This window comes from Malaclemys terrapin, chromosome 2, assembly GCF_027887155.1.
Source record: "Malaclemys terrapin pileata isolate rMalTer1 chromosome 2, rMalTer1.hap1, whole genome shotgun sequence".
NCBI lineage: Eukaryota > Metazoa > Chordata > Testudines > Emydidae > Malaclemys > Malaclemys terrapin.
The window spans coordinates 179494127-179513692 of record NC_071506.1 but is presented as its reverse complement, the minus strand read 5'-3'; the positions used below and the strand labels follow the sequence as shown (position 1 = coordinate 179513692).

General features: G+C 43.4%; 1 protein-coding gene across 2 annotated transcripts in view; it reads left to right on the top strand.

The window, feature by feature from the left end:
- The first annotated feature begins 6174 nt into the window (after nt 1-6174).
- Nucleotides 6175-19566, top strand: part of RPRD1A (regulation of nuclear pre-mRNA domain containing 1A) — a 70464-nt gene continuing 57072 nt past the window's right edge. The window contains exon 1 of one of the 2 annotated variants that reach the window (XM_054018849.1): nt 6175-6430. In XM_054018849.1, coding sequence (XP_053874824.1) covers nt 6280-6430 — 151 coding nt within the window. In that variant the 5' untranslated portion in view covers nt 6175-6279. The remainder of the gene's footprint in view (nt 6431-19566) is intronic. The other variant, XM_054018850.1, reaches the window with a different exon arrangement.

Below are 19566 nucleotides of genomic sequence, written 5' to 3'. Positions count from 1 at the left end.
CACTCACCGGCGGCAGGAAGCGGAGCGCCACAGCTAGGAGCTGGTGGAGTAGAGCGGGCTGGGGCTGGGTTGCTCTGCTTCCCGCCACTGCCAGTGAGTGCGGGGTCACTGGGGGAAGAGGTGGAATGGGGGCGGAGCAGGGGGAAGGGTAAAAGGCAGGGCGGAGGGAGTTGTCTGCCTCCCCCGCCAGGGATGGCCCTGCCCCTTGCAGGAGGGGCACCCGAGGGATAGGGCTGGTGCTGCCGTGTATGCAGCATGGAGGTGCCTCAAATTTCATGGTGCCCTACGCAGCTGCGTAAGCTGCATATGCCTAAGGACCGCCCTGCTGCCCAGGGCTGAAGCCCTTGGGCTTGGGCTTTGGCCCCAGCAAGTCTAAGCCAACCTTGGTGACCCCATTAAAATGGGGTCGTGACCCACTTTGGGTCCTGACTCACAGTTTGAGAACCTCTGGTCTATTTTAAGGTTGTGTACTTAAAATTACCAAGGAGTGCCTAGAGCAAGGAATAGGCACTTCTTTTGAATTGATGTGTGTATAAATCTAAGGAAATAGTAAATGAATACATGTCTGAGAGAGACATTACCTGAAGTTATAATGATGACATACCTGGAACTGGGAAAAGCCTTTCTGATGTTGCACTCCATATGATTTTATGAAAATATGCTAATGAGTGTGAATATAATGTAACTGGAATATGCTTCAAGCAAAAGGTCTCTTGTAAGGTTTCATTACAAAGCTTATAATCTACTGCGTGTGGTCATCCGATTTGTATAAATGTATCATTCTTGTATCTGAAATTAGAAATATGAAATATAACTCTGAGGTCCCATTGTAATTATGCAAAGTGTGGGCCATTAATGGTGGTTTGGAATCTTCATGGCTCCCATCAACTAGGACAACTGGTTGTAAATAGCTCTGTTTACTTGCAAGCCTTCCTATGAGTCAGGCCAGGAAGAATGAAGGCTTGGGGTCTCACAGGACATGTGACCATGTCATCTGGTACTGGAATCCATCTTAAAGCTGGTGCTTTTCCATTTAGAAGGAGGGGACCCAGAGAGACAAAAGATTCCCACCTTGTGCCAAAGCTATATAAGGGGGTGGAACAGAACAAAGGAGGTTCCAGTCATGAGAAATCCCCTAGTTTTACCACCTGAGCTGGAGCTAACAAGAACTGTACCAGGGGAAAGGATTGGGCCCAGACTAGGAAGGAGTCCAGTTTGTGAAAGAAGCTTATTGGAACATCTCTGAGGGTGCGATTTTATCTGTAATCAGTGTCTTAATGTATTAGGCTTAGACTTGTTTTGTTTTAGTTTGCTTGGTAACTTACTTTGCTCTGTCTGTTATTACTTGGAACCACTTAAATCCTACTTTTATATTTAATAAAATCACTTTTGCTTATTAATTAACCCAGAGTAAGTAATTAATACCTGGGTGAGCAAACAGCTGTGCATATCTCTCTATCAGTGTTATAGAGGGTGGACAATTTATGAGTTTACCCTGTATAAGTTTTATATATTTGGGGTTTAGGCTCCCAGATTGACTGAATACTGGGAATGTCCCTGTTAACTGAGAAAACCCTGGGCTAAATGAATCTTAGTTTCTGTGCACTGCAGGGGGGCGTGGCCCAACCTGTTCATCTGTGCTGTAGCTGACTGGAGCGTTTAACTCAGCAAGATGGGAGTGGAGGGAAGCCTTCTCTGGCAGGTGGGTTTGCTCTCAGTGGTATCCTAGCATATCTAGTGACAGTTTCTGTGACCGAAACCGTTACAGTCTTATCTGGAGTTTCTTTAGAAAGACTATGGTTGAAAAGGATACTCTGAAGTAGAAGTAGGGAGAGGTCATGGAATCAGAGTTACAATCCAATGAAGCGCTGCTTGCCTATCCAAGGGTTCTAACCATTACATTTGAGCACTGCTGTCCCTCTTAGGAAAGTCACATGGGGAAAATGTTGGCTGTGCTTGTTGCCTTAATTAAATCTCTCCTAGTCCAAGAATTCCCAATGTTGTCCCATAGTTTGAGCAATACCTGCAAGTGAGGAAGACCTATCATATAGATTTTCTCTCTGCTGTAGTCAGCCAAGAAAAATCAAAGCATAGCCCTGGGTGCTGCAAAAAACAGGGCTATTGCCACATTCAGAATGTGGAGTACTGCTTTAAACAATAACAGCTGAGAACTACTCATCCAAGGAGATCTGCCTCATATCAGATCAGTTAAGAGCTAAAAACCTAAAATATAATTATAATTCTGACTGTTTCAGCCCCATGTGATCCATTTCGTTTGCTCCTCCCCCTGTTCCTTACTTTTTAATCACTGCACACCAGCTACTGGAAAAGATTCAGGAACTTGCCCCAGAACCAAGTGAAAAACATGATCCTGTTCTAGAACTTATTTAATTTGATTCCTGTAGCATCTCTATCTACTTAGAAAGTTTTAACTCATAATTCAAACCCTGGTGTGATAGAAATGTTGAGGAAATCTGTGGGAGTTTAAAAAGAAATGTTTGAGGGGAAACATGGTAGGGTTCTCAAAAATTGTTTTTCTCAATACCTCATAAATGCTCCTTATTCTGATGCAAGCAAGAGTCACAAGCTAGCACCTTTCAGGGAAGGTGGGGCTGCAGCACTGCCACCTCACACAAGAAATCATGAGTACAAGTACGATTCTGTTACGGAGGTCACAGATTGTGACTTTCCTGGACCTCCGTGACTTCTTCTGCAGTGGCAGGCCTGAAACAGCTGTCAGTGCTTGGGCCGCTGGAGCAGCGGCCAGGATTGTATCAGCCCTGTGCAGAAGCAGCGGTGGGGCTGGAGTAGCTGCCAGAGGTCAGCCCCCAGCAGTGCTCTAACTGTTAGTCCTGCCCCCCCACGCACTTTTTTTTTTTTTTTTTTTTTTAAGTAAAAGTCAAGGACAGGTTGTGAGCTTCCATGAATTTTTGATTATTGCCCATGAGCTGTCCCTGACTTTTACTAAAACTTCCTCAAGACAGAAACTTAACCTTAATTACACTGGTCTACAATTTTTGAGAAGTCGTCTGCTTCAGAGATAAAGTGTGCTATTTATTATGTATTTTGATGTGCTGAATTCAAATATGACAATTAAAACAACTAATTGGCTACTGTTTCTAAGATATTTAAGTTTTTACATTTTATGTCTATGTATATTGTGTAGATAGTAGAGTTTTAATCATAAATTGTAAACCTAGGTCTTTTCATGTGTTTATGGTTGCTTTACATGATAATATTACACCTGTCCTGTTTATGTAACACTTTAAAAATCAGCAAAAGGGTTATATAAATAAAATTTATTATGAAACAAAAGGCAAAAAAACTATTATGTACATAGTTTAGTCCTATTCAGTGTCTACTCGGCGCTTCTTGGCTTGTCTCTTGTATTCATTAAATGGAGCATCTCTTGTCACTGTCCAGCAATAGTCCTCAAGCATTGATGGGCTCTATTTGCCCTGATAGCGTTTCTCCATTGTTGCAATGTCCTGGTGAAATCGCTCGCCATGCTCGTCGCTCACTGCTCCGCAGTTTGGTGGAAAAAAATTTAGATGAGAGTGCAAAAAATGTATCTTTAGTGACATGTTGCAACCAAGGCTTTTGTATGCCTTGAGGAGATTTTCCACCAACAACCTGTAGTTGTCTGCCTTGTTGTTTCCGAGAAAATTTATTGCCACTAACTGGAAGGCTTTCCATGCCGTCTTTTCCTTGCCACGCAGTGCATGATCAAATGCATCATCTGGAAGAAGTTCACGAATCTGAGGACCAACAAAGACACCTTCCTTTATCTTAGCTTCACTTAACCTTGGAAATTTTCCACGGAGGTACTTGAAAGCTTCTTGTGTTTTGTCAATGGCCTTGACAAAGTTCTTCATCAGACCCAGCTTGATGTGTAAGGGTGGTAACAAAATCTTCCTTGATTCAACAAGTGGTGGACTCTGAACACTTTTCCTCCCAGGCTCCAATGACTGTCGGAGTGGCCAAACCTTCTTGATGTAGTGGGAATCTCTTTCACGACTATACCATTCGCAGAGAAAACAGCAGTACTTTGTGTATCCAGTCTGCAGACCAAGCAAGAGAGCAACAACCTTCAAATCGCCACAGAGCTGCCACTGATGTTGGTCATAGTTTATGCACCTCAAAAGTTGTTTCATGTTGTCATAGGTTTCCTTCATATGGGCTGCATGACCAACTGGAATTGATGGCAAAACATTGCCATTATGCAGTAAAACAGCTTTAAGACTCGTCTTCGACGAATCAATGAACAGTCTCCACTCATCTGGATCATGAACGATGTTGAGGGCTGCCATCACACCATCGATGTTGTTGCAGGCTACAAGATCACCTTCCATGAAGAAGAATGGGACAAGATCCTTTTGACAGTCATGGAACATGGAAACCCTAACATCACCTGCCAGGAGATTCCACTGCTGTAGTCTGGAGCCCAACAGCTCTGCCTTACTCTTGGGTAGTTCCAAATCCCTGACAAGGTCATTCAGTTCACCCTGTGTTATGAGGTGTGGTTCAGAGGAGGAGGATGGGAGAAAATGTGGGTCCTGTGACATTGATGGTTTAGGACCAGAAGTTTCATCCTCTTCCTCGTCTGACTCAAGTGAGAATTATTCTGGTGCATCAGATTGGGGGCAGGGAACCCCCTCTGATTGGTGACTCTTCTCCAGGAGGCGGGCAATTGAGGAAGAACAGGAGGGGAGGGATAGCTCAGTGGTTTGAGCATTGGCCTGCTAAACCCAGGGTTGTGAGTTCAATCCTTGAGGAGGCCATTTAGGGATTGGGGGCAAAAATCTGTCTGGGGATTGGTCCTGCTTTGAGCAGGGGATTGGACTAGATGACCTCCTGAGGTCCCTTCCAACCCTGACATTCTATGAGTCTATAACAGTCAATCAGAGCTGCTGTAGGAAGCAGACAGCGCTTCCCTTCCCTGACAGGAACTAAGAGGACTTTAGGTGATGGGGGAGATGGAGCAGCTGATACTATCTTCACAGGACAGGTGGGGGGAAGGAAGAGGAGAAAGATCCCATAGGTTAGGGCTGCCTTCTCCCATTCTGTGAATAATGGGTCAGTCTGCTCTCTGCTTCTTCCTCCTCCTATCTTCATCCTGACACCACCAGGCCTGCTAATGAGGAGTGAATCCCTGCAGTTGACCTCATCAGAACCTGGGATGGATGAGAAGAGGACATTGCTTCATCTGTCCCTGTCTCCTCCCGCCCCCCCCCCCCCCAACCTGGGAATGGATGGGGAAGACCCCCTGGTGCTGCACTACTGAATCAATTGCCTCTCCCCCAGGAGCTACAGCAGTGGAGGCAGAATTGATGTAGAAATGAGGGGATCAGGGTTTTGGGGTGCAGAATTATGTGAGCTATGTAATAAACTTCTTGGCCAGGGGATGGCAGCTGTGGGTTTGAGGTGCAGACTTAAATAATTAGAATGTTAAGGTATGAGGAGACCACGCCAACAGGCAGCCATGGAGCACCCCTGTAGTGGGAGCCTAGATCACCTGAAAATCAATACATTTGGGAGAACCGGGGGCAACACTAATTGTCACAGACTTGTGCTGGGGTGGGTGCAGGGAGTTCAAAAAACAGAAGAGAGCCCAAAAACCAAGCCAAACCCCCTACTTTATTTTCAAAAAATCTCATGACTTTTGGGATACTCATATCATGTTGGGGGTGTGGGCTCTGACATGACATTTTTAATTTTGGGGGTTAGCGGGAGGTACTGCGCTTGTTCTGTGTCAAGGGCAGCAGAAAATAGCTCTTGGAGGGATGGCAACTGCCAGGGGAGCCAGGCATGATGAAGTGAACAATGTAAATGATCCACGAGGCCGGTCCAAACCAGTGAAATGTTCAGAGACACCCCCGTGGTCCCTGATCCATCTCCCCTGCTTCTCAATGTTTCGTATCACACGCGGCCCCCCGCCTCCCATAGTCCGCGTCTTGCAGGGCCGCTGCTGCCCGGGCCTGCGGGGTGAACGCGGGGATCATTACGCGCCAGCATCCACGTGCCCCAGACTCTGCCCCCGCCCCTTGGGCTCCTCCTCTCCCCGGGCAGGGGCGTGGCCTTGTCTTTCACCCGGATGTGGGACGTTCGGTTCCGCCCCTCGCTCAAAACCCGCCCCGGTAGTGACGTAAGGCGTGAGGGCGGAGAGAATCGGGCTCTGGGCTGCCGCCATTTTGGTTGCGTGGGGCCAGGGCCGGTGGGTTTGTCAGGCGCGGGCCCCGCCGGGCGGCGTGTGAGGGGCGCGCGGGCGGGAGGGGCGGGATGTCGGCGTTCTCGGAGGCGGCGCTGGAGCGGAAGCTCTCGGAGCTCAGTAACTCCCAGCAGAGCGTGCAGACGCTGAGCCTCTGGCTCATCCACCACCGCAAGCACTCGGGGCTCATCGTCACCGTCTGGGAGCGGGAGCTGCGCAAAGGTGAGGTCGGCACTGGGCAGGCCGAGTCCGCCCCATGCTGCTGGCTCGCCCCGGCCTGGGGCTCACCCCTCCCCCGGCACCGCCCGCCGGGACAAGTAGGAGCCCCGAGGGCCCTGCTCGGCTGAGGGGGCGGCCGCTCTGCGTCTTCTCCGTCTCGCTGCCCCACCCCCCGGAAGGCGGCATCGCCCGCTCCGCGCGGCACGCGGCCTTTCCCCGGTGACCCGCCGCCTCCGCTGCTGGGAAAACAGCGCGGTGTGTGGGGAGCGGGCCCGGGCTAGGAGCTGCGGCTCTGCTACGGGCTCGGCGGCGATCCCCGTCCTAGCGCGCTGGGGAAGAGCAGTGCTGCAGGCGGGTCCCCGGGGATGCGCTGTGCCAGGGTCAGTGTTTCTCTCTGTGCTGTGCCTTGCTTGGCCTGGAGACTTCCAACTGCGTCAGCGGGTTTGTCTCTTTTCAGAGTCCGTTAGTCAGCGGGTAGGACTAATAAAGAGACACCGTCAACTTTACAAAGAAGGCTTTTTTAACCTATGATGATTTAGTGGTACTGAAGATCCGTATAACAAAGGCTCGTTTTCCCTTTCGGTATTTACTTTCAGTATTGGACATTGTTTCGTGTATAATCAGTTTTGCAGTGTAGTAGGCAAATTGCTGTTTGTGGCTCCTTCACAGCAGTAGCCTGGAGTAAATACATTAAAAAGAAACATGTGATGTGTAACTACAAAAATGGACAGGAGGACTCAGACAAGTGTGAGAACTAAAGCTTTGTTTACCTGGCTTTGGAAACTGACTATATTTCAGTCTGTCTTTTTTAAACTTTGAGGTTGTCTCCTTGGTAATATGCGTTCATCCTTAATTTAGTTTTTCCTAGCAAATGAATTGTAGACTTTCTGCTGCAATGACAGGAGCTGGCCTATTTGCCATAGTACTAGAAGTCACCTTAGCTGATAACTTGCTCTTCCTGGCAACTTTTGCTTTCACTCTCCCCATAGTTACCTTTAACACAGCAGAGACATTTAGGGATTTGAACAGGAAGAGTTTAGGGGTGGGTTTTTCATTAAGGAGGAGAAGCTGGTAGGCAGCAGTCCAACAAAATTGATAGGGAAAAATTGGCTGCCCTGATGTATGTGCCTTGCCCTATTGATAGATCGCAGTGTCCAAATAAATCTGTTAGTCTTTAAGGTGCCAATGGATTCCTCCTTGTTTTTGTGGATACAGACTAACAGGGCTACCCCTCTGATAAGTGGTGGATTAAAGTGTTTTTTTTTTTTCTGGGTTGGACCACATAACTTCATAGACATAGAATTGGTTCATCCTAGAAATGTGGGTTTAAAATTAAATAGGATTAAGTTAAAAGGAAAACTTTAGTATTCATATCTTATAATTATTTTAGCCTGTATTGAAACAGTATGTAAGTTTTAACATCTTACATTAGGCTTTCATGTGTTTTGTATTAGGAACGTTTAAAAATACATTTGATTTTAAAATACATTTTAGTTCACTTCTTGCAGAAAATGGCTCTCTTTTGAACTTTCAAATCACTAGACTGAACAGAGTAAGTAGAATTAATATCAAACCCAAAACTTGTGGGTTCTTGGTAGAAACCATGGGATGTCAGAATGCACAAACTGAAGTTAATTGTCTACTACACAGATATGTAGGTTTAACTACTTTATCTAAGTTATTTTGTAAAGTAAAAGTAACTTCCCTAGAACAACACTGTCTCCGGAGCAGTTTCTCTTGTTTTTCATGGGTTTTCTCCTACAGGTCTAAAAAACAAAAATCCCAAACACACCCCAAATAAATTATTTAAGATCACTGTTTTGAATGATGGAGAAGTTTATGAAGAACAGCTGATTGTAGGAGCCTTTTTAATTGGTTTTATTTTCTATCTTCATCAACATACATATGAGTTTGAGGGTATGAGGCAGTCACTGTAGTACCATCAGTATATTGCTCATGTCCAGCTCTTTAACTCCTTATGAAGTTCAGATAGTATAGTTAAGGCTGTGTTTTAGTCACGGGTATTTTTAGTAAAAGTAATGGACAGGTCACATACCGTAAACAAAAATTCATGGGCCTGTGACCTGTCTATGGCTTTTACTAAAAATACCTGCTGTAAATAAAGCTGGGGGAGGGGGACCGGCCTGGGAGTGGGGGCTGGGCCACGGCCTGGGACTCCTGCTGGTACTGGGGAAGGGAGGGCTGGTAGGGGCTTCCTACCTGGCTCTGCATCCCTGCAATTCCTAGGAGGCAGGGGCCAGGGCAGAAACTGCTCCCGCCACAAGTGTTGGCTGCCGCAGCTCCCCCGCCACCAGCCGCTGCAAAGGTCACAGAAAATCATGGAGGCTGTGACTAGGGAAATGGTTGAAACTCAGTCTGTCAGTGGTTTCAATCTTATTTGATCATGCCCCCCTTCTTTATGTCTGTAGTAGTTTTATGCACCACACCATACAAGTATGTATACCGATTTAAAAAAAAATCAATATGTAACTCTCACTAAATATTAAAAGCAGTAAGGCATTGATTCAAACAGAGCAAACAATCCATTATAATAAAAGCAAAACTGCGATTGTGGTTGATGCTTACAATTAAATGTGGACACCACGTCGTAGCAATGTATAGATGGCAACGACTTTGTATAATTCTATGCAAGTTAAAACAAATCCATCAAAATACACAGCGTCCTCTGAGAACCTGTATGGAGGAATCAGCTTTGCTAATTATTCATTGCTGTGGGTAAAGTGTGCAGTAAGTCTTTTTTTTTTTTTCTTCCCCTCCCCTTTCCCTAAAGCTTCTCATGGCCCTCCCAGAATACATTCCACACGTTGAGAACATCCTCTCTAAGTAAATGGAGGTAGTGTTGGTTGGCAGGATGAAGCACTCTGAAGAATTGACAGCAATGTTTGCTGGTAGCATCTGTCTCCACTTGTCAAGGCTGTGCTCTCTTGGGGGAGGGGGATCTGTATGCGGTCCTTAGCAGAAATACTATTATTTTTATCTTCACCTGAATCATGATTTCGCTACAGTGTTGCGTGCCTTTACCACCTCAAAGTAGGATGGTGCAATGCTTCTGACTTGGGGCTAACCTCTGGAGTGTCTGGAAACTACAGCTGTTTAGACATGTGGCAGTCCAGCTCCTGTCTAAGAAAAAAACACTGAGGTCACTTCATGCTGCACTGTCCATTTCAAGTTTCTGGTCTTCATTTTTTAAGCTATAGAAATTGCCTTTTGTTCCACATCCCAACCTTCAGCTTCATTTGAGGGTGCTGTGGCTGACAAACCCCAACCTCTATCTTAACTATTTGTCTGTGATCACCACGGTATTTGAAAGCCTCACAAAAGTTGTTACTTATATTTCAGTACTGTCTAGAAATCCCAGCCAAGATCAGGGCCTCATTGTGATAGATGCAGTGCTAACACATCATAGACAGGCCCTAACCCCAGTAGTTTCCAATGTAATGAACAATATAGGCAAAGAGTGGGAGGGGAAACAAGCACAGAGCGAAGTGACTTGCCCAAGGTGAGACAGTAGGTCCCTGGTAGAACCAGGACTAGAATCTAGGGGTAGGTCCACACTACCAGCCCGATTCGGTGGGTGGAGATCGATCTTCTGGGATCGATTTATCGTGTCTCATCTGGATGCGATAAATCGATCCCAGAAGTGCTCCCCCGTCGACTGCGGAACTCCTGCTTGCCGAGAGAAGGTAGCGCTGTTGACGGGGGAGCTTGCCTGCGCCGCGTGGACCTGCAGTAAGTAAACTTAGTTCAATCTAGGAAACGTCGACTTCAGCTACGCTATTCTCGTAGCTGAAGTTACGTTTCCTAGATCGATCCCCCGCCCCAGTGTGGACCAGCCCTAGGTCTCAGGAGACCTAGTTCAGTGCCTTTTTTTATCAAACCACATGAATACATCTGCCCAACTCTCCTGCCCTGTGAGATAAAGAATTAGTAATAACTTTGTTTTAGAGAGTAGGTGATTTTGCCAGTGATACCCAGGAATTCTGTGACAGAATTAAAAATTGAACCCATATCTCCTGAGTCCCAAACCAGTGCCATAATAACCATAATGCCATCTTTCATCTCATAATTCATTCTTGTGGAAGGTCCTTAACAGTGGAATATGCCATCACCAGGGATAAGCTGAGCAACCTTAAGAGCACAGTACAATGCAAGACTAATTTCTCTGGAGCCTTTCGCTTAACTAATGAGTGGAATAGCCATGGATGCGTGTCTTGGACAACAATTTGCCTAGTTTTTCATCTTAAATGGCTTCAGTATTAAAGATAGGAGCTCTCACACCTTTGTTCCTCTTTGTCAGTGGCCCCTGTATTTCTAAAATTGTGTAATGGGAACTAGACACTATGGTGAAATTGGGGGGAGGTGGTGGTATTTAGACATGCATATACTATTTACTGTCTGGATAAGTTAACATATTGTAACAAGTCTATTCTTCTGGAGCCTAATCTCATGAGATTCTGGTTCTGACCGTGAACTCTTGCAGTTTGCTTTAAAAACTAGCAAAATGAGTGACAAAATACAAACTTCTGGAATGTGAAAACAAACTTCTCAACATGTCTTTTTTGGGTTACAATTAGCTAGAATTCTCATATTTGTAATTTTTTGTCCTCTTAAAACTTCATATTAAAATATAGATCTTTTCTTTAATGTTTTGGGTTTTATTTTTAGCTTCTTCCTATTTTTCTTTCCTTCAGATCCCTTGTCCAGAGTACCTTAGGTAAATTTTACCTCACTTGGTTTTTGGTAATTATGTAAAGATGGTTACAGTAATAGGAGCTGTTTTATTCCATGATGCAGCTTTTTTTCTTGACCCTCTTTCTCCAGTCGTCAGTAAAGAATGATTCTTTAGATCATGCTTTTAAGAGTACAGAAACAAATGGTATTGGAAAGATTTTTTTTCTGTGCTGATGGCTATGGTAAGATAAGGGGAAATGGCTGATCAAACTGAATTGAAGTAATTCTGAAGTAAGCTCCCATCCCTAGTTGCATGTTCTTAAGTCTTTGGACGGAAATTCTTGATTAGAATAACTTTGTACAGTTGCAGAAGAGTAATCATTTTTAGTTTTTAGCTATTATAGATTTCACTTTGTCTAGATGTGTGTGTACATAAATTCAAAGGAAAACTGTTAAAATGCAATCTGTGAAATTTTCTTGCAATCTGAAATTTTCATGCAATTATATTTGTAACATTTGGAAATATGTAAATAATTAGAATTATTTCAAAATAGGATGCTGAATTCCCTGCAGTCTTATGGCATGTAATGACTTTTTTTACTTATTTGTCTTGGTTGTAGCCAGCAGCAGGACAGTAGGATTTGTCCATGAATTTACAGTCCCTTAGTGTAAACAGTATCTGAGTGTTTTGTAAGCATGCATTACAGTTCATAAACTGAGATTTTTTTTGGACCTTTCTCCAAATGAATTATATAACAGACTTTTTACTAATGCTTCTTGACTGTAACTAATGAAAAGATTAAATGTATATATCCTAGAATTCATCATTCTGTGAAATTACAGATACTATGGGTTGACAGTAGACTTCTGGCATCTGTCATATGATGACATATTCATCAGATGAGTCTACTCATTAGAGACTTTCTTTAAAAGGTTGGTTGGAACATACATGCTGAATGCTCCTGTAGATTGACTAGTATGGCTTTTAGTGTGTGTTTAAACTTGTGTTCCACTCATTTTCTTTTTGTTTTTTAGCTAACCTATGAGATAATATGCATATACATATAATTTTTAAATTTAGATTTTTTTTGTCATAACTGTCATTTAGTTCATGCTCTGGGTCTGTGCTAGCATATTGATGAAAATATTTTTATATTATTGAAAAGAGGCTATAGCAATTTGAAGCATGACACCATTATTACTTCAGAGATAAGAAACTACAGTGATTAGAGCCCAACTATAATTTTAATAGCATTGTCATGAACTTCAGTTGAGATTGATCCGTCTAGGTTTGTAGCTGTTTCTTTCATGCATGTTCAGGGTATGTCAGCCTCTTGATGTGACATTGTCATAAGGCATTGTAATGACTCCAAACTGTGGCTTTTTTTGGTAAGAAAAAGTTGCCTTTCTGTTTGGTTATAGTCTTCAGACTTAGCCACCAGGATCAAAGTGTCTCTCTATATGAGGCGGTTGGGGATGGGTGGCATTATCTGAAGAGGTCAAATCAGATAGAGAGAAAAGTATTGATACTGTCCCAGTTCCACCCATGAGACATCATTCAGAGTAGATATTTGTATTATGATCTCCCCTCTCTTTTTAATCAGCAGTGTAATAGCCAACAATGCTTACATTTAAAATTTTAATTATACTGTACCTTAGTTAACCTATTGAAATGAGTGAGGCAGTTCACACTTCTCCGAGCTGTTTCATGTCTGTAGGGTCAGGTAGATATGGAAAAGCTATATCTTTGGAACTGTAAGGGCTAAACACTTACAAATTAAAGTGTAGATTCTAAAGCCCAGAAAATGCGCCATCAGAGAAAAGTACCAGTTCTTCAAACTGCCATGAACGGGATCAGTCTGGCTCCTGATATAGTGGGTTAAAATTTAACTTTCTCTAAATATATGATCTGTGCATGACACTCCTGTGTTTTAACTCTTGAGTGAAGAGCTGATAGAATCTCCCCAAACTCTTAACCTGTGAGGGCTGTGGTAGCAAAGAAGAATGTGAGTCAGGTCCCCACCAGTTGTTTCATGTGACTCCCTCTGCTGTATATACTTGCTGCCCTGAAAACAATCCAGTCAGTTCCTCCTTAACTGCAGAGGAGCTGTGTACCACGTCAGCAGTTGTAGCTCTTTGGATCCCAGTAATTGCTTGAGGTATCCTTTCTCAATACCAGCTTTGTCTTTCAATCAAGTCTGGAACTTATTGAAGTTCTTATATCTTGGCTGCTGATGTTTGGTGCAATTCTTGCTTGACTTTTGTCAGTACTTTGGCACTTGGTGACACTTGATTTTTTTGTTGGCGCTTTGATGTTCTGACATTTACTAATTGTTGGTGCCTGTAGTCTTCTTTGGTATGCTGCTTTTTATTTTGCCACCAGCTCATCAACCTGCTGTTCATCTTTTCCCTACTGAGGCAGCTTTTGTAGTCTTCACAGAGATTACCTGAGTACTTGGGTTAGTTAAACCTTTCTGCAAGCATCCACGTTGCTAAGCCACACTTGCGGCATATCTGGTAGGTGCATGCATCCTGGTTATATGCTAGAATTTCCAAGGGCATGGTTCCATGGTTCATAGTGCAATACCACTCCATGAATTGTTTTGTGGTGTATTTTGGAAAAATTATCTGTCCCTCCCATGTCCCTATGTGGAAGAGTTCTTTGCTCACCAATACAGAGAATTTAAACACTTCTGGCATTGCACACTCCTCATTTCCATCTTCACCTCTGTTCTATCCACTGTTAAGGCATTGATCCAGATCAGGATGATGACCTATTCCAGCAATTGTCACTGTTAATCCAACACCTGTTTTCACAACTGGAGGCAGATAGAGGGCATGAGACTTGGTAGAGAGCATTTTCGCAGCAGGGCTTGGTGCGGACACAGCAGAATTGAGACAGCTGATGCAGGTTGTAATAGCTGTAGATTCTCTTATGTTGACCTGATGTTGGATCAGGAGCACAAGTACAGAGTGGGTATACACTGTCATGCAGACCCAACCCTCCAGTGTCAGGACATGCAGATGAGGGAGTCCAGAAGTAGGCTCTTACCTCAGACTGCTACAGGTTGGTTGCTAACCAGTTTTGTCAACTGTGACCATCTCCTTCCCCCCACAAAGTGAACGTGAAGTTGTATCCTGATGTAAGAGTGCACTCAAAAGAACTTGCATACTAAGCAGTTGCAGATGGTGGTAGTATGTACATTTTGACAACTTATGGTAAGTTGGCACTGCTTGCAAACTTGTTTGGATGCAGTTTGCCCAATGACATTTGTGTTGTTGGGACTGCTGTGCACTCCACAACATATGCAAGCATAATGGGGAGAGCGTTCTCCAGGAATGGGTTGAAGACTGGCTGCCTGTACACCAGAACCTAAGAGTGCGCCTTTGATCACTGGGACTGGGAGAACAAGGGAAGTAAGGGATGGCTTGTGTGGCCACATCCTTCTTTGTGTGGGGAAAATGTGGGGCTGTGGAGTGTTGTACTGTGTAGACTGACATGTTTGCTGCTGTTCTGAAAATTAAAAGCTTTTGATTTAAGCTTTCTGCCTCTTATTTCCCAAACACACTCACCTGTGGATTGTTCAATCAAATACTTTAGTAAAACCAAATGCAGCCAATCCAGCTGCTACTGTCCAGAGTGAAAATATTAAGAGTGACATGTACAGTGAAAACAAAGTAAATCAGTGTGATGTCACTGATAGAATTGCACATCACCAGTGTTCTTGTACTACTTCTCCTGTAGTTGCACGGTGGTAGGACGAACAGAATACATATATCCATACTCACTTCTGTTCTAGGAGTTTGACTGCCACATTGCCGACCCCACTCCAGAATTGTCAAGTGGTGCATTGACTGCCAGGTATGTTAGCATGGAGGAGAGTCCACTGGAGAAGGTACTGGTCATCAGGCTAAGCAGCTGCTTGAACATTTCCTTCTGCTGCTGCCAGTCATGCTCCTTCATCTCCCTGTCCTGCTCCAGCAACTGCCTCTGGAATTCTCACTGCTGGTGTGACCTGTGGCTAAAGTCATTTTGCATATCCTGCAGCTGGTCATCTTTGGAACATTTTTTCTTTTCCCCTGCTAGTTCAGGGTCCTCATCCCAAAAGCCGCTGGAGGGCTGCTTGGTGCAGCAGATGTGGGCAGCCTTGCAAAGGCAATAAAAGAGCTTTTCTTTTTTTCTTTTTTTTTTTTTTTTTTGTCTAGGGAAATAAAAATCTCTCTTTTAACATCGTGTCACAGGAAGGTCACAAAATTGATACTTTTATCTTCTCCATCCCCACATTTATCTCCTTTCTCCATATTTGCCTGTTGATAAGCAGCTGCAACTCAGGTCACCAGCCCACCAATACAATGGAAAATCTTGGAATTTTTTTAAAATAAAATAAAAAATATATATTTTTTTATCTGTATGGGGGTGGGTTTGGTGCCCATAAACCAGGGACCTTTTACCAGTGCTTGGCTTAACGCTATTTCAGGTAGTGGTGTCATTAGAAGATGTTAATTTGCTAGAGATTCAGGATTGGAAGAGGGAATTTTTCCAGGCCTGTGGTAGAAGACCATCTGTCTATGTCAAAGAGGTATTTCCTTGCCTGGTGACTGATCAGTGAGTGACTAGAGAGGACTTGTAAGCTATGGGGCGGGGAGGGTTTGTCCTGCATAGGCATATCTTGGACTGTTTTGAGGATTTCCTGTATGAAAAGTTCACAAGCATATTCTTCTGGGAGTGGACCAAAATCTCAGTGAACGCAAAAAGCATGCTGAAATAGGATGCAGAAACTTGCTTACCACGAATATGCCTTTTCACAGCCCCTGTACGTCCGCAAGAGACTTTCACTCTGGGTGGATTTGATTTAAATCATGATTTAAATCACTAATCAGGAAGACTTGATTTAATCATGGATTTCTACATAATAGTGCATTCTTGTTGGTTATTATAACCTTAATACATATTCTTCACAACTCAGATATAGGTTTCATTTTTAGAAGGTACAGTGTACATTTTTAAAGTGATTTATTTTATTTTGAAAACTTTTCAGATTAGTTTTACAGCTATATCAGAAAATGTCAAGTATCAGAGGGGTAGCCGTGTTAGTCTGAATCTGTAAAAAGCAACAGAGGGTACTGTGACACCTTTAAGACTAACAGAAGTACTGGGAGCATAAGTTTTCGTGGGTAAGAACCTAACTTCTTCAGATGCAAGTAATGGAAATTTCCAGAGGCAGGTATAAATCAGTATGAAGACAACGAGGTTAGTTCAATCAGGGAGGATGAGGTGCTCTGCTAGCAGTTGAGGTGTGAACACCAAGGGAGGAGAAACTGCTTCTGTAATTGGATAGCCATAGACTGTAATCCTGATCTGATGGTATCAAATTTGCAAATGAACTGGAGCTCAGCAGTTTCTCTTTGGAGTCTGGTCCTGAAGTTTTTTTGCTGTAAGATGGCTACCTTTACATCTGCTATTGTGTGGCCAGGGAGGTTGAAGTGTTCTCTTACAGGTTTTTGTATATTGCCATTCCTGATATCTGACTTGTGTCCATTTATCCTCTTGCGTGTAGTGACTGTCCAGTTTGGCCAATGTACATAGCAGAGGGGCATTGCTGGCACATGATGGCATATATAAGATTGGTGGCCATGCAGGTGAATGAGCCATGATTGAACTAACCTCATTATCTCCATACTGATTTATACCTGCCTCTGGAAATTTCCATTACTTGCATCTGAAGAAGTGAGGTTCTTACCCACTAAAGCTTATGCTCCCAATATTTCTGTTAATCAGAAAATGAATGATTGTTTGGTTATTTCATTTACCAAAGGGTAATTGAAGCAGATATTTATGAAGTCATTGGGAGGTGAACTATCTCCAATTCAACAGGTTAATCGTTAATATTTGGAGGATTTTCTTGTCATGCTGTATTAGAAGGAGAACATCACCAGACAGACATTTCAATTGTTCTATTTAACTAAAACAACACAGTATGTTGGATTTTTTTTTCAACAGCAAACATATTTTAACACAAGAAGTATATGAATTTTTGAATTTAGTTAAACAGTCAAGGTTTGTTTTTGCTAAAATTGTTTAACTAAAATAGTTAAATATATTAAAACAAAAACAAAAATTAAATAGACTGTCAGCCAGGTCAACATGAGAAACTTAAAAGTTTTGGCTTCTGCAGCTAACTCCGTCGTCTTCACCTTCATTTTCCTGTTTGTTCATAATCTGGAAAAGAAAAACAAGCTTTCCTGCTTTTTCATGTCCCAAATGATTTTTCAGTTTGGAATGAATTAGTCCAAAGGAAGAAAATATTCTTTCTACACAGAAAAAGCTACTGCTGTTAAAAGTGAGATTATCACTTCAACAGTCTCTGAATCTAAGTGCTTAAGTGACTTCCACCAGTTCGCTGGTGTGACTTCCTTTAAAACATCATCAGGAAACATCTATTTCTTTAATGGTTCTCATTCCCCAACTGGGTCTTTTTTACAGCCTACTGCCATTATATATTTTCCCTTCTAGTGAGAGAATGGTATGGTAGATCTCAAATCAACAAAGACTACGCTCAGAAAGACCTCAAGACTTCTGGAATATGCTGCTCAAACAGTTTCACTTTTGTTTCTACTGCCTGTTCCTCCCTTCTCACATTTATCTCCAAACTACTTCTCCTTGTCCAGATCTGTTCTGTCCCCAGCAATTTTCTATTCCAGGGGTCGGCAACCTTTCAGAAGTGGTGTGCCAAGTCTTCATTTATTCACTGTAATTTAAGGTTTTGTGTGCCAGTAATACATTTTACATTTACAGGGGCCAGCAGATGGAACCCCAGACTGGAAGCGGGCTGAGCGGGGCCAGTGGCCAGGACTCGGGCTGGCAGTGGGCTGAGCCGCTCAGTCTGCTGCCGGTCTGGGGTTACGGCCGCTGGCCCCGCTCAGCCCACTGCCGGCCCGGGGTTCTGTTCATCCAGGCCGGCAGTGGGTTGAGCAGGGCCGGTGGCTGGGACCCAGGCTGGCGGACGGAACCCCAGGCCGGCAGCAGAGTGCCACTGAAAATCAGCTCGTGTGTTGCCTTTGGCATGCATGCCATAGGTTGCTGACCCCTGTTCTATTCATTGAACTTTTTGAAACTTTGCACTTTTAGAGAGAGGTAAGGCATTGAGTCTGTATACACAAATTTGCAGAGGGACAATAGGGTTGAGATCTGTTATCTCACCTCTGTATCTATGTATGTTTGTTAATATTTTTTGCTGTTAACAAGCATGTTATCTCTGGAAACACAAATCCTCAGTTTGAGAACTGCAAAACTAAGCATCTCTGAAGGTATCTTCTAGACTGAGCACGGAGTCCCATTGGGTAGATAAAAAGATTAAACTAAATCATCTGTACAGAAGCCCCTGGAACCCCATAATATTGGGTCCAAGGTCCATGAACTATTGGAACTCATTTACAAAACTTTTCTTAAACATTACATTGTATTATCTCATACTATAGAATTAGAATTTATAATCCCTATTCCATGATGACATATCTTTGAGCTATAATGCATCTTAATTAAAACTATCTTTAGATAGGCTTTTTCCTCAAAAAGCATTTTATCAAAAAATCCGATTTAAATAACCCCCCCTCCTTTTTTTTTTTTAAATCATTGATTTTTATCCACCCCACTTTCTCTTAATATAGCCACAGATCAGACAGTAGGACTTAAAACCCTGGCTGTCTTGGACCGTGCCAGTATGAGAAAAGAGCAGTGTGTGTGTGTGTGTGTGTGTCATATATATAGAGCTATGCATATGTGCGTGTGCTACATGCATCCCTGTGTCTGCAGGCATAGCTCATTTTGTAACCTCAGTTGTGAATACATCGGTTAGCAGTATTCAGTTACATCTCAGATAGAATAAATGACTAGTTGCATATTTACTTCTTTTCTCCTTGATTGGAATCCATCTTAAATTGCATGTGATGGGGAGGAAGGGGGGAAAAGGGTGGCTGGGGAAATGGTGTGGCTTCTGCACTCAAGTGGCTTAAAGGTCACCCCACAGTACATAATATTCTTCTTAATAATTGCATTGGCCATAAGCCAGCAAAATCCTACTACTTATGTTGCAGCTTCTCACTAGGAATAATAAAGATGGCAGCAGCCTCTTACCTGTCAGTGGCTGTGGCTCTGATGCTGTTTTCTCTGTTCCATTCCCTGTCCCCGAGCAGGTCTATGGACTCTGGTCTGAGGATGTCCTCCTGTCCATCTGCCCATAGGGCCTGCTGGCCCTGGGGTATGTTTGATTTCTTCCAGTCCTTCTACTGCCAGGATCTCCTCTGTCTCTGCCAGTCTCTGTCCATAAGTGCATTTGCTCTTAAAACCCCATCAGGCACAACAGGGGGCTGTTCCATGCTTTGGGTAGTGTTGAGCAACTAGTCAAACTCTTTGTAATAGTGGCAGGTTGATAGTAAGTTTCTAGATT